Source organism: Ranitomeya variabilis, chromosome 1 (assembly GCF_051348905.1).
Source record: "Ranitomeya variabilis isolate aRanVar5 chromosome 1, aRanVar5.hap1, whole genome shotgun sequence".
In the NCBI taxonomy this organism is placed as follows: Eukaryota; Metazoa; Chordata; class Amphibia; order Anura; family Dendrobatidae; genus Ranitomeya; species Ranitomeya variabilis.
The window spans coordinates 740047322-740063169 of NC_135232.1; the positions used below are offsets into that span (position 1 = coordinate 740047322).

Genomic DNA, 15848 nt, shown 5'->3' on the forward strand with positions numbered 1-15848 from the left:
ATTCTGTGACACTTGTGGTGTCAATATGATCACTGCACCCCTAGATGAACTCATTGAGAGGTGTAGTTAGTAAAATGGGTCACGTACGGGGGTTTCTGATGTTCTGGCACCTCAGGGGCTCTGCCAATGTGACATGGCCCCCTCAAACCAATGCAGCAAAACCTACACTGTAATATGGCGCTCCTTCCCTTTCATGCCCTGCTCCCAGACAGTAGTTTTCCACCACATACTGGTTATTGGCATACTCAGGAGAAATTACACAACTAACTTTGGGGTCCATTTTTTCTTGCTACCCTTGTGAAAATAAAAAGTGGGGGCTAAAATAGCATTTTTGTGGTAATTTTTTTTTTATTATTATTATTTTGACAGCTCAATAATATAAAATTCTGTGAAGCCCCTGGAGGTTCAAGGTGCTCACCAGACATCTAGATAAATTCCATGAGGGGTCTAGCTTCCAAAATGAGGTCACTTGTTAGGGGTTTCCACTGTTTAGGCACATCAGGGGCTCTCCAAACACAACATGGCATCCGCTATCGATTCCAGCCAATTTTGCATTCCAAAAGTCAAATGGCGCTCCTTCCCTTCCAAGCCCTGCGCCCAAACAGTAGTATACCCTCACATATGGGGTATCGGCATGCTCAGGAGAAATTGCACAACAAACTGTATGGTGCAATTTCTCCTGTTACCTTTATGAAAATGCAAAATATGGAGCTAAAAATGTTTTTGTTTTTTTTTTTATTTCCACAGCTCTACGTTATAAACGTCTGAAGCACCTGTGGGTTCAGCATATTTTACAATCAAAAAGTCCAATGGCGCGCCTTCCCTTCCGAGCCCTGCCTTGCACCCAAACAGTACATATGGAGTATCGGCATGCTCAGGATTAATTGCAGAACAAAATGTATGGTCCATTTTCTACTGTTACCCTTGCGAAAGTAAAAACAATTAGGTCTAAAGGAAAATTTTAGTGAAAGAAAAGTAAATGTTTATTTGCTCCTTCCACATTCCAAAAATTCCTGTGAAGCACCTGAAGGGTTAAAGGGAACCTGTGACCCCCCAAAATCGAAGGTGAGCTAAGCCCACCAGCATCAGGGACTTATCTGCAGTATTCTGGAATGCTGTAGATAAGCCCCCGATGTATCTTGAAAGATGAGAAAAAGAGGTTAGATTATACTCACCCAGGGGCGGTCCGAACCGATGGGCGTCGTGGTCCGGTCCAGGGACTCCCACCTTCTTATGATGACGTCCTCTTCTTGTCTTCCTGCCGTGGCTCTGGCGCAGGCGTACTTTTTCTGCCCTGTTGAGGGCAAAGCAAAGTACTGCAGTGCACAGGTGCTGGGAAACCTCAGAAAGGCCCGGCGCCTGCACACTGCAGTACTTTGCTCTGTCCTCAACAGGGCAGACAAAGTACACCTGCGCCGGAGCTGCAGCGTGAAGACAAGACGAGGATGTCATCCTAAGAAGATGGGAGGCGCCGGACCGGACCACGACGCCCATCGGATCGGACCGCCCGCGGGAGTATAATCTAACCTCTTTTTCTCATCTTTCAGGATACATCGGGGGCTTATCTACAGCATTACAGAATACTGTAGATAAGCCCCTGATGCAGGTGGGCTTAGCTCACCTTCGATTTTGGGGGTGACCGGTTCCCTTTAATAAACTTCTTGAATGTGGTTTTGAGCACCTTGAGGGGTGCAGTATTTAGAATGGTGTCACTTTTGGGTATTTTCTGTCATATTGACCCCGCAAACTCACTTCAAATGTAAGGTGGTCCCTAAAAAAATGGTTTTGAAAATTTCGTTGGAAAAAAAGAAATCGCTGGTCAACTTTTAACTTTTATAACTTCCTAACAAAAATATTATGTTTCAAAAATTGTGCTGATGTAAAGTAGACATGTGGGAAATGTTATTTATTAACTATGTTGTGCGATATTTTTAAGGGCATAAAAATTAAAAGTTTGAAAATTACAAATTTTCGCCAAATTTCCTTTTTTTTTAACAAATAAATACACGTCATATCAAATAAATTTTACAACTACCATAAAGTACAATATGTCACAAGAAAATCTCAGAATCACTGGGATCCGTTGAAGAATTCTAGAGTTATGACCTCACAGTGACAGTGGTTAGAATTGAAAAAATTGGTCTGGTCACGAAGGCAAAAAACGGGCTCGGTCACGAAAGGGTTAATGAGAAGAAGGAAAAAAAAAAAAAACCTTTTTGAATTTACCAAATGGCTGCAATGAAACAAAGTGACACATTTAAAGGGGTCTGAATATTTTCCGTACCCACTATATTTATTAAAGTAGACAAGTCCTGCTTCATTTTAAAAGTAATTTATGATGTTCAGATGTTAGAGCTGGGGTCCGTGGTCAACATGTACTGCAAATGGGGAGGTCAGAGACCTCTGTTCTCCATCCAATTAGGGGCCAAAAGATGGAATAAACATATTAGACAATTGGGGTTCATACTAAAGATAAACAACCCCTTTAAAGGGAACCTGTCACCCAACCGCCCCCCCGGGCGTTTCTAACTAAAAGAGCCACCTTGTGCCGCACTAATGCTGCATTCTGACAAGGTAGCTCTTTTAGTTCTGGTTCCTGGCACTGCTGAAATAATAGTTTTTGAAATTTGCCCCTCATACCATGAAATCGTCCTGGGGGCATGTCTTTCGTCTTTCCCCCCTAATCAGACGCACCACAGCCATCACTCAAGGCCTCTGCGCGCCGGGTGCCGCCTCCTCTTCCTTCATTAGCGTCCCCGGCGCCTGAGCTGTTATTTTTTTTTATTTATTTATTTTTTTTTTTTCGGGCATGCGCAGTTGCGCTGCCCTTCGAACTTACAGCGCAGGAGCTCTGGACGATAATGAAGGAAGAGGAGGCGGCGCGCAGAAGCCATGAGTGACGGCTGTGAGGCGTCTGGATTAAGGGGGAAAGACCGGCCCCTGTGGCCATTTCACGGTAAGAGGGACAAATTTCAAAAACTTATTTCAGCAGTGCCAGGACCAATAACTAAAAGAGCCACCTTGTCAGAATGCAGCATTAGTGCAGCACATGGTGGCTCTTTTAGTTACAGGGACAGGATCCCTTTAAGAGAACAAATGAGAGAGTAAATATGAAGCTACAGTATAAGGCTACGTTCACATTTGCGTTGTGTGTTGCGTCGGCGACGCATCGGCGACGCAACGCATCGGCGACGCAACGCACAACGCATGCAAAACGCATGCAAAACGCATTGTTTTGTGACGCATGCGTCCTTTTTTTGCTTGATTTTGGACGCACAAAAAAAATGCAACTTGCTGCGTCCTCTGCGCCCTGATGCGTGCGCCGCAGTGACGCATGCGTCACAAAACGCAAGTGCAACGCATGTCCATGCGCCCCCATGTTAAATATAGGGGCTCATGACGCATGCGTCGCCGCAGCGGCGCCCGACGCTGCGTCGCACAACGCTAATGTGAACGTAGCCTAAGCTGTCAATTTGACTCTAACCGGCTGTTAGCCTATATGGTTTCCATCTCCTATAGGGAAAGTCAACCTCTTCCCAAACCAAGACTGGTAACAGAAAAAAACAGCAAGCAGTCATAAGTGCAGCAAAAATAAAGAATGATGCAATGGCCCATAGACAGAAACTTGGGTGTTTAATGGTCGCAATCCTCGTATTTCTTGTTTGACCGCCGACAGAAAAGGTCTAAAAGAGAAAAATCTCTGGACTGCAAGAAAAAAAAAAAAAAAAGAAAAAAAAAGGAACAAGAATCTACTTGCAACAATAAAAGCAGCGGCAGCCTCCCGCCCCTACAGTGAATGCGGCGGCGGCACGTCAATCATGTACGCTCCTCGGTATGTAGTCACTGAATCAAGCCTGAACATGGAGACGAAATGTGAAATATCTGTAGATCATGGATAGAAGGGGGGTGGGGGAGCAGCAGGACACTTGTGGATTATCACACCGAGCCAACCATCTTCTGTAGATATCCAGTGCCACCCGGATATGAAAAAAAGGCAGCTGGCACAAAATCTGGTGAGGGCATGTGATGATGGCACAAGAGGAAAACGGAGGGGCAGAATATGCACAATAAATCCGGCGCCACAGCCATACCAGACTGCGATATATGGTCCATGCGGACAGCGATCTGCGAGTCAATGGTCCAGGGTGCAAGAATCCGCCCCAATGCAGCGCATCATCCGGCTGTCAAATACATTGGATTTATTAGCTGCAGATAAATGCAAAAATAAAAAATATGCAAAGCCAAAAATCCGCTCTTTGCGCTGGGAGAAATGGGGCATCCGAATTGCTGAACCCAGTGTACAGTCATGGCCAAAAGTTTTGAGAATGACACCAAAATTATATTTTCACATGATCTGCTGCCCTCTGGTTTTTATTAGTGTTTGTCTGATGTTTATATCACATACAGAAATATAATTGCAATCATATTATGAGTACCAATAGGTTATATTGACAGTTAGAATGAGTTAATGCAGCAAGTCAATATTTGCAGTGTTGACCCTTCTTCTTCAAGACCTCTGCAATTCTCCCTGGCATGCTCTCAATCAACTTCTGGACCAAATCCTGACTGATAGCCGTCCATTCTTGCATAATCAATGCTTGCATTTGCCAGAATTTGTTGTTTTTTGCTTGTCCACCCGTCTCTTGATTGACCACAAGTTCTCAATGGGATTAAGATCTGGGGAGTTTCCAGGCCATGGACCCAAAATCTCTATGTTTTGTTCCATGAGCCATTTAGTTATCACCTTTACTTTATGGCAAGGTGCTCCATCATGCTGGAAAAGGCATTGTTGGGCGCCAAACTGCTCTTGGACGGTTGGGAGAAGTTGCTCTTGGAGGACATTCTGGTACCATTCTTTATTCATGGCTGTGTTTTTAGGCAAGACTGTGAGTGAGCCGATTCCCTTGGCTGAGAAGCAACCCCACACACGAATGGTTTCAGGATGCTTTACAGTTGGCATGAGACAAGACTGGTGGTAGCGCTCACCTCTTCTTCTCCGAATAAGCTGTTTTCCAGATGTCCCAAACAATCGAAAAGGGGATTCATCAGAGAAAATGACTTTGCCCCAGTCCTCAGCAGTCCACTCCCTGTACCTTTTGCAGAATATCAGTCGGTCCCTGATGTTTTTTCTGGAGAGAAGTGGCTTCTTTGCTGCCCTCCTTGAAACCAGGCCTTGCTCAAAGTGTCTCCGCCTCACAGCGCGTGCAGAAGCACTCACACCAGCCTGCTGCTATTCCTGAGCAAGCTCGGCACTGCTGGTAGTCCGATCCCGCAGCTGAAACAGTTTTAAGATACGGTCCTGGCGCTTGCTGGTCTTTCTTGGGCGCCCTGGAGCCTTTTTGACAACAATGGAAGCGCTCTCCTTGAAGTTCTTGATGATGCGATAGATTGTTGACTGAGGTGCATGCAATCTTTGTAGCTGCGATACTCTTCCCTGTTAGGCCATTTTTGTGCAGTGCTGCACGTGTTTCTTTAGCGATAACCATGGTTAACTGAAGAGAAACAATGATACCAAGCACCAGCCTCCTTTTAAAGTGTCCAGTGATGTCATTCTTACTTAATCATGACTGATTGATCGCCAGCCCTGTCCTCAACACCCACACCTGTGTTAATGGATCAATCACTAAAACGATGTAAGCTGCTCCTTTTAAGGCAGGACTGCAATGATGTTGAAATGTGTTTTGGGGTTAAAGTTCATTTTCTGGGCAAATATTGACTTTGCAAGTACAGTAATTGCTGTTAAGCTGATCACTCTGACATTCAGAGTATATGCAAATTGCCATTAGAAAAAATGAAGCAGTAGACTTTGGAAAAATTAATATTTGTCTCATTCTCAAAATTTTTGTCCATGACTGTATAATACAGGCAAACCCTCCCCATGACATAATTCGATCCCATGGGGACCAAAGAGCACCCACTTGAAATAGCCCCATGAATGATGTCATCCCCTTTAAAGACCAAATTGGGAGGGTAACAAAAAACACTTTCTTTTTTGGACTTCAAATCTTTATTATAGGGCACAATCACTTATCGTGACTTCCATGCACACCGGGGTGTGGGAGGTAAAATTTGTAGTGAGGAAACATTCCAAATAAAGAGTTAATTTTCACTGCCGTGACGGTTGGAGCGAAGTTTCGCACATCGGCCCCAATCGTTTTAAGGTTGATAATCTGAATGGCTATTATTACCGATAAGCCTCCATCAGCGCCTCTTTCCGATTGGTCACGGACTCGCCCGTTTCCATCATGTAATCTTTTTTAAAGGGAACCTGTCACCCCCAAAATCGAGGGTGAGGTAAGCTCACCGTCATCAGGAGCTTATCTACAGAAAGAGGAGAAAAAGACATTAGATTATACTCACCCAGGGGCGGTCCCGCTCCGATGGGCGTCTCAGGTCCGCTCCGGTGCCTCCCATCTTCATTCCATGACGTCCTCTTCTGGTCTTCACGCTGCGGCTCCGGCGCAGGCGTACTTTGTCTGCCCTGTTGAGGGCAAAGCAAAATACTGCAGTGTGCAGGCGCCGGAAAGGTCAGAGAGGCCCAGCACCTGCGCACTACAGTACTTTGCTCTGCCCTCAACAGGAGCCGAGGCATGGAGACCAGAAGAGGACGTCATGGAATGAAGATAGGGGGCGCTGGAGCGGACCCGAGACACCCATCGGACCGGACCGCACCGGGACCGCCCCTGGGTGAGTATATTATAACCTCTTTTTCTCCTCTTTCAGGTAACATCGGGGGCTTATCTACAGCATTACAGAATGCTGTAGATAAGCCCCCGATGACGGTGGGCTTACCTCACCATCGATTTTGGGGGTGACAGGTTCCCTTTAAAGAGAACCTGTCACCAGACAGACTCGCAGCCAAACTACTAAGTATCTGTGCAACATTATGAACTAAAACCACAACCACAGGAATCGGGCATCTCATGGCCACCACTGGCTGAGATTGTAGAAGTGCTAATACCCTTCCGCTAAGTCCACGTCGCTGCGTGGTGGAGGGTCCTCACTGGAGCAAGGGTTTGGTATTATATCTGCTGATGTAACTGGAGTCCTGGGGTGCAGTTCACAGTTGCATCTGCAGTGCAGGCATCTGCTGTGGTTAAATGAAATTGTTGCAAAACTTCAAACTCAGAATTACAACAATTCTGAAAATAAGTAGGGAAAAATGCCCTGCATATGCAACAAGAAAACCCATTACACCAGGTCTATGTTAAAGAGTTTTTTAGTATCATCCTGTATTTGGAAAGAGGCAGTAAGTGTCTGTTGCTCCATCGACACAGAGCTCCCCACCGGTCTCTGTTCACCTCCCTGTCTTCCACTCACAATCGCCTAGGCCAGTGATTGGCTGCAACTATCACATGATCACAACTGGGAAGTAAGGTAAACAGAAAGTAAGAAATCCCCTTCATCTTCACACTTGTGTACAGTGCCAGCAAAACAGCCCCAAAACTTTACATGTAAAATCCCCGTCATGATTTCACTTCTTAAAAGTGCAAAAAAAAAAAAATGGGGGAAATAATCAAAAAAACTGTCCAATAGCAAAGCAGGCTTAGGCTACTTTCACATTAGCGTTGTGCACTGCACGTCGCAATGCGACGTTGCGGCGCACCGACGCATAATGTGGAAGCGCCGCACAACGGGGGCAGCGGATGCTGTTTTTCAACGCATCCGCTGCCCCATTGTGAGGTGCGGGGAAGCGGGGGCAGAGTTCCGGCTGCGCATGCGTGGTCGGAAATGCTGCAGGCGACGCACCAAAAAAGTTACATGCAACGTTTTTTGGTGGCGACGGTCCAACGCACGACGGTTGCGACGTGTGGCAATGCGTCGCACTGCGTCACGAATAGAAGTCTATGGAGAAAAAACGCATCCTGCAAGCTATTTTGCAGGATGCGTTTTTTCTGCAAAACGACGCATAGCGACGTGCAGTGCACGACGCTAGTGTGAAAGAGGCCTTACAGCTGCAGATGGTGATAAAATGTAGGCGACATGACAAAATACTAATTGCAACAAAATAGCCACAATAAAACACTAGAATATTAAGATTTTGTGGGTTCAAGAACTTTCACTGTACATGAGTTTCACAGTTTCTGGCTTCAGCAGGGGACATCTTGTAATTATTACGTGTTTTGGCATCTGTGCTTGTCAGGAACACCCTTGCCCACAGTAAAAGGGCTGAAAACAAAACCAGGCCTGATACTTCCATGAGCCAAGGGCTTTCTACAACGGACGTCTGCGGCTGATAAGTATCATCAGTACAGGTAAAATGTAAACAGACTATGAAGTTAAGGTACCGTCACACCCAACGAGAACGACAACGATCCGTGACGTTGCAGCGTCCTGGATAGCGATCTCGTTGTGTTAGACACGCAGCAGCGATCTGGATCCCGCTGTTATGTCGCTGGTCGGAGCTAGAAGTCCAGACCTTTATTTCGTCGCTGCTCACCCGCTGTCATCGCTGGATCGGTGTGTGTGACACCGATCCAGCGATGTGTTCACTTGTAACCAGGGTAAACGTCGGGTTACTAAGCGCAGGGCCGCACTTAGTAACCCAATATTTACCCTGGTTACCATTGTAAAAGTAAAAAAAAAAAAAAAACAGTACATATTCACCTTCTGATGTCTGTCACATCCCCCGGCGTCCACGCGCTGCTGCAGGGAGCTTTCCCTGCACTGACTGTGCGAGCGCCAGCCGTAAAGCAGAGCACAGCGGTGACGGCACCGCTGTTACTGCCGGCGCCGCTGACACATTCAGTGCAGGGAAAGCTCTCTGCAGCAGCGTGTGGACACCGGGGGACGTGACAGACATCAGAAGGTGAGTATGTAGTGTTTTTTTTTTTTACTTTTACAATGGTAACCAGGGTAAATATCGGGTTACTAAGCGCGGCCCTGCACTTAGTAACCCGATGTTTACCCGGGTGCTGCAGGGGACTTCGGCATCGTTGAAGACAGTTTCAACGATGCCGAAGTCTTTCCCCTGATCGTTGGTCGCTGGAGAGAGCTGTCTGTGTGACAGCTCCCCAGCGACCACACAACGACTTACCAACGATCACGATCGCTGGTCGTGATCGTTGGTAAGTCGTTTAGTGTAACGGTACCTTAAGGAGAGAGATTGATATAAGGGATAACATTGGTAACAACTGGAATAATCTCTCGATTTAACCCCTTCGTGATGGAGCCAAATTTTTGAAATGTAACCAGTGTCACTTTATGTGGTAATAACTCTGGAATACTTCAACAAATCCCAGTGATTTTGAGAATGTTTTTTCGTGACACATTATACTTTATGATACTGGTAAATTTAGGTTGATATATTTTGTGTGTGTTTATAAAAAAAAAAATCAGAAATTTGAAAAAAAAAATGTTAAAAAATTTGCAATTTTCAAACTTTGATTGATTATCCCTTTAATCCAGATAGTCATACCACACAAAAACATTAATAAATAACATTTCCCACATATCTGCTTTACATCAGCACCATTTGTAAAACGTTTTTTTTTTTTTGTTTTTTTTTTAGCACTTTAGGAGGTTAAAAAAATGTAGCAGTAATTTTTCATTTTTTTTAAGGAAATTTACAAAATTTATTTTTTTAGGCACCTATCCATGTTTAAAGTGCCTGTAGTTGACCCATATATTGGGAAACCCCCAAAAGTGATACCATTTTAAAAACCGCACCCCCTGACATATTGAAAGCTGCTGTCAGGTATTTTATTAACCCTTCAGGTGCTTTTCAGGAATTAATGCAAAGTGGCATGACAGAAATGAAAGAGTGTATTTTTACCACCTAAATGCCTCTAACTTCTTTACAGGTTACAACAGCCGTCAGACTCTAAGGTTATGTGCACACGATGTGGATTTAGTGTGGATCCGCAGCGTTTTGATAAGCCCCCGATGTATCCTGATAGATGAGAAAAAGAGGTTAGATTATACTCACCCAGGGGCGGTCCCGCTGCGGTCCGGGTCCGATGGGTGTCACGGTCCGGGGCCTCCCATCTTCTTACGATGACGTCCTCTTCTTCTCTTCACGCTGCGGCTCCGGGGCAGGCGCTCTTTGTCTGCCCTGTTGAGTGCAGAGCAAAGTACTGCAGTGCACAGGTGCTGGGCCTCTCTGACCTTTCCCAGCGCCTGCGCACTGCAGTACTTTGCTCTCCCCTCAACAGGGCAGACAAAGTACGCCTGTGCCGGAGCGTGAATACAAGAAGAGGACGTCATCGTAAGAAGATGGGAGGCCCCGGGCTGCGACACCCATCGGACCCGACCGCCCTGGGTGAGTATAATCTAACCTCTTTCTCATCTTTCAAGATACATCGGGGGCTTATCTACAGCATTCCAAAATGCTGTAGATAAGCCCCTGATGCCGGTGGGCTTAGCTCACCTTCGATTTTGGGGGTGACAGGTTCCCTTTAATGCCTCTGGTCTGTTTGACGTCTTCTGTTGGGGGAGATTCAGGAAGCCCACCATACACATTGGTGGTGGTCTTCTATATTATCCATCTCCAAAAGATATCTTACAGGTAATAAAATTCCAATTAAAAAGCAAAAAACAAACAAGTACGGTATATTGCAAAGTAATAGAGCCAACCAATGATACAATCACACTGGATCCCGGACTGCATCTCATGATCCTGGGATCCCAAAACCACAACATCAGTATGACAACTCTCAGCATCTGGAATCGTCAATCAACACGGAAACATCAACAACCGGAAAGAATTCCTATCTACCTAATAATCAGGACCAATATAGGGCCCCCGATAAGACACAAGCCCATTACATGAGATTCAACATGTGTCGTCCCAAACCACAAGTCCCATCATGCTAGTCAGACAGACAGCTTTGAGATTAGATTTTACGATTACCGTGTACATTGCTATGGAATATGTTGCAGCGCTCGTGTACTCATGCACTTACAATATGTCCAAAAATACAACATTTTACAGGGGAGGGAAAAAATTCCAAAACTTAACTCCTTCATGTTGCTATGCACAATGCAATATACAGATGCCCTGGTACAGGTTGTGCAAATGCATTAACAAAAAATAAAGGTGGGGGCATCATCACAGATCAAAGACGTCCCACCCGTAAGGAGTCCAAATATAGAAACGAGCGGGGATCATAGAAATGGCTGAGTCCCGTGATTAATGTTTAATTCATGAGATCACGGCTTCCACCACCAAACATGGGGGAGAGAGGAGTTGATATGACATTGGTGTGGACGTCTCCTGTCTGCATTTCCAGGCTTGGCAGCCCCCTGCCTCCCAATTTCACATCCTTTCACACAAGCAGCAGAGCTCGGAGAAAAGAAGGAAGAAGGGGGAGGGGATGAAAAAAACAAACAAAAAAAACACAAGCAAGCAGTAAAAGGCAGCATTAAGAGGGTTAAATGTGAGCTGGCGGGATCCGGTTTTCTGCGCCCAACCTGGGAGCTGGAGGGTTAAGCTGGCGGAGCACTTCCTGCTTCTCTTCCACAATAGGTACTTATTAATGAAGCCCTCACTATTGTAACAGGGGAGGAAGGAAAAAATGCAACTCACCACGGATATAGAGCAGAGCTGCTGGCTGAAAGGGGCCATTGGAATTCGCTGCGTCTACCACCATCCTGCTCGCAGGCTCGTTACATGTCAGCATCAAAGAAAACCCACCGGAGAGGAGGATAAAAAAAAACAGCAGCGTTCTCCTTAAGGCAGGGATCCGGACTCCATTTTAGTTATAAAAAAAAAAAAAAAAAAAAAAAAGAAAGAAAGAAAAAAAAATGAGAGAAAGGAAGCGGGGCAGGTCTGCAGCTGGAGGGAACAGGGCTGGAGCCGGTGATGTCACCAAACAGGAGGTGGCTGATTGGCCAAACCCAGACACTGAAAAGGACACTAAAAACTACAAATAGAAAGGAGGATTTGATTGGCCGTTGTCGGATAGAGAGGACGGACAGGGGACGAGCTCCACCTCCATTTAAGTAGAACTTTGTTTTTTCTGATTGCATGACACTGGGGGAGTAGAGGTCAGAGGTGCTGGAAACTCACCAGGAACACAACAAACCCCAGAAGAGGAGGGACCAAGGCGAGAGCCCCCTCCTCATCTGTCCCCAAAGCTGAGTGATAGGAGGGAGGGTTAAAGGGACGTGAAGAAGTGAGGACTGCTGCACAATAAGAACGGGGAGCACTGGTCACAAAGGAAGGCAAAAGAATTGTCCTGTGCAACAAAGTATCCACCGCTCACCACTAGTACTGCAGTCACAACGTATCCACCGCCAGCCACTAGTACCGCAGCAACAATGTATCCACCGCCAGCCACTAGTACCGCAGCAACAATGTATCCACCGCCAGCCACTAGTACCGCAGCCACAAAGTGTCCACCACCCAACACTAGTACCGCAGTCACAATGTGTCCACCACCCAACACTAGTACCGCAGTCACAATGTATCCACCACCCGGCACTAGTACCGCAGTCACAATGTGTCCACCACCCAACACTAGTACCGCAGTCACAATGTATCCACCACCCGGCACTAGTACCGCAGCCACAATGTATCCACCACCCGGCACTAGTACCGCAGCCACAATGTATCCACCACCCGGCACTAGTACCGCAGCCACAATGTTTCCACCACCCGGCACTAGTACCGCAGCCACAATGTATCCACCACCCGGCACTAGTACCGCAGCCACAATGTATCCACCACCCGACACTAGTACCGCAGCCACAATGTATTCACTACCCGACACTAGTACCGCAGCCACAACTTATCCACCACCCGGCACTAGTACCGCAGCCACAATGTATCCACTACCCGACACTAGTACTGCAGCCACAACGTATCCACCACCCGGCACTAGTACCGCAGCCACAGTGTACCCATCACCCGACACTAGTACTGCAGTCACAACGTATCCACCACCCGGCACTAGTACCACAGTCACAATGTATCCACCAACCAAGACTAGTACCGCAAACACAATGTATCCACCACCCGGCACTAGTACCGCAGCCATAACATATCCAGTGCGCCTGGCACTAGTACCGCAGCCACAACTTATCCACCACCCGGGACTAGTACCGCAGCCACAATGTATCCACCACCCGACACTAGTACCGCAGCCACAATGTATTCACTACCCGACACTAGTACCGCAGCCACAACTTATCCACCACCCGGCACTAGTACCGCAGCCACAATGTATCCACTACCCGACACTAGTACTGCAGCCACAACGTATCCACCACCCGGCACTAGTACCGCAGCCACAGTGTACCCATCACCCGACACTAGTACTGCAGTCACAACGTATCCACCACCCGGCACTAGTACCACAGTCACAATGTATCCACCAACCAAGACTAGTACCGCAAACACAATGTATCCACCACCCGGCACTAGTACCGCAGCCATAACATATCCAGTGCGCCTGGCACTAGTACCGCAGCCATAACGTATCCACTAACCAACACTAGTACCACAGTCACAACGTATCCACTACACGGCAGTAGTACCACAGCCACAGTGTACCCAGTACCCGGCACTAGTACCACAGCCACAACGTATCCACCACCCGACACCAGTACCGCAGCTACAACGTATCCACCGCCCGCCAGTAGTACTGCAGCCACAGCGTATCCACTGCCCGCAAGTAGTACCGCAGCTACAATGTATCCACTACCCGGCACTAGTGCTGCAGCCATAGTGTATCCACTCCCTGACACCAGCATTGCATCTACTACCCCATCAGTATCACAATGCCACACTGAATCTGCCACCCGGCACCATCCTGTATCCATAGCGTATACACTACCTGATTGATTGATTGATTATCTGTCGCTCGGCACAATAACACTGCATCAAAATGTTACTACCCCGTAATTTTCTAAGATTATCCTCTTTAGACACAAGATTTGCAAAAATTAACCCTTTGCACCCTATTTGGGGATGCTGGGCAATCATACATCACATAACAGTGATCACTTATGAAGGATGGGGGGGGGGGATATGTTCTTAGACCCAATATGGTGCGCTGTTTGCTGGGACATTATTTGTCACAAACATCGTAAAGGTATAAGTGATCAACGGACGACAGGCCACCGGACCACACTGCTGGGTTTGACCGGACCATGCACATTACTGGCAGCAAGACAGGCAGCACCAGTCAGCAAAGGCTTCTGTGGCAGCTCCGGTTATAATGCAAAATAAACTATAAAACGATCCATTCCCAAAGGACGTCTTCTCCGGCATCATACGGGGAACATTAAATACAAGTTGGAAAAGCAAAAATCAAAAATAAGTGAATCTTTAACACACCCCAGATTATATTGCATGAAATTACAAATAAGTTGGCAACAGAATTAGAGTTTTGCCAATCTCCTCGCATCCGTTACATGGCCATCAACAGCACATGGATACAGCGCCATGTGAACGTGCTCCTACGGACCATAAGTTATGGCTGCACACATCTGGTCAAAGGAGACTCTTCCACACAGCATCTTGCCAGACACGCAGATTTTCTTTTTATTCTTTGGACTTTAAGTGAGGTTTACATTTACTTACAGCAAAGATCTGAAAAGGTTTGAAATAAGATCCAACAGAAAGCTGACGAAAGTTTCATTACACAGTGGGAACCCCACAATATGTAAAATCCACGTTCTGCACCTCCGAAGGCCTTTGCTTACAAGGGGAAGACTCTTCACTAGGCTATGGGGAGAATTATAAGAATTTAAGCCATTTCGGGGAATAATGAGGGTCGATCTCTAATAACTCCACCGCCCTCTCACTGCAGATCACCAGCCGACAACACCACAATCATTACAGCCATAATGGGAATGTCAGCAGGATTTCACCCTCAAACTATTCATCTCTGGCAAAAATTAAAGGGAACCTGTCACCCCCAAAATCAAAGGTGAGCTAAGCCCACCAGCATCAGGGGCTTATCTACAGCATTCTGGAATGCCCCGAGAAGTCAGTGGCAGGATGAAAGATGCAAGAGTCTGTCTGGATCCCAGAAACTCAATCAGCTTTTATGCACATACACTGATTACAAGCAAACAGGTCACAGGTGAGGATCTTACCTTTAGTAGCCATTCACACCCATTTGTGTCAACTTCTGTGCATGTTATCAGCCCAAAATCACCAGGGTATGTAAACTTTTGATCAGGGTCATTTGGATGTTTTGGGTTGTCATTATGATTTAAAAAGAGAAAACACAGTAGTTTGACAATAAATGGCTTCACCCAACCACTAACAAAGAGTGGAGAAAAAGTTTTGGCGTTATTTATATTCTCTGAAAAAAGGTCAAAAAAAGCAAAAATTCTGCCAGGGTATGTAAACTTTTGAGCACAACTGTATTCACTATTGACAGCAGCATCTAAGGGGTTAAACAGATATCGGTGGTGCCTACTATGATCGTGGCTGATGCAGCAAGTTGTCAGCTATAGTGTGCAGCCAACAGCTGCTGGATTGTCACCTGTATGGGGGATGCTATTCTCTTATATCTCAGGTCAGTAAAAAGACATATTGGCGGTCATTAAAGGGAACCTGTCACCCCCAAAATCGAAGTTGAGCTAAGCCCACAAGCATCAGGGGCTTATCTACAGCATTCTGTAATGCTGTAGATAAGCCCCCGATGTATCCTGAAAGATGAGAAAAAGAGGTTAGATTATACTCACCAGGGGGTGGTCCTGGTCCGATGGGCGTCGTGGTCCGGTCCGGGGCCTCCCATCTTCTTACGATGACGTCCTCTTCTTGTATTCACGCTGCGGCTCCGGCGCAGGCGTACTTTGTTTGCCCTGTTGAGGGCAGAGCAAAGTACTGCAGTGCGCAGGCGCCAGGAAAGGTCAGAGAGGCCCAGCGCCTGCGCACTACAGTACATTGC

At 46.5% G+C, this 15848-nt stretch overlaps 1 protein-coding gene across 4 annotated transcripts in view; it reads right to left on the reverse strand.

The window, feature by feature from the left end:
• Positions 1–15848, reverse strand: part of PPP2R5C (protein phosphatase 2 regulatory subunit B'gamma) — an 83534-nt gene that overhangs the window by 33130 nt on the left and 34556 nt on the right. The window contains exon 1 of one of the 4 annotated variants that reach the window (XM_077269206.1): positions 11528–11866. The exons of 2 other annotated variants lie outside the window; for them this stretch is intronic. In XM_077269206.1, coding sequence (XP_077125321.1) covers positions 11528–11621 — 94 coding nt within the window. In that variant the 5' untranslated portion in view covers positions 11622–11866. Of the gene's footprint in view, positions 1–11527; positions 11867–15848 lie in introns of those variants that run through there. One more of the 4 variants, XM_077269217.1, reaches the window with a different exon arrangement.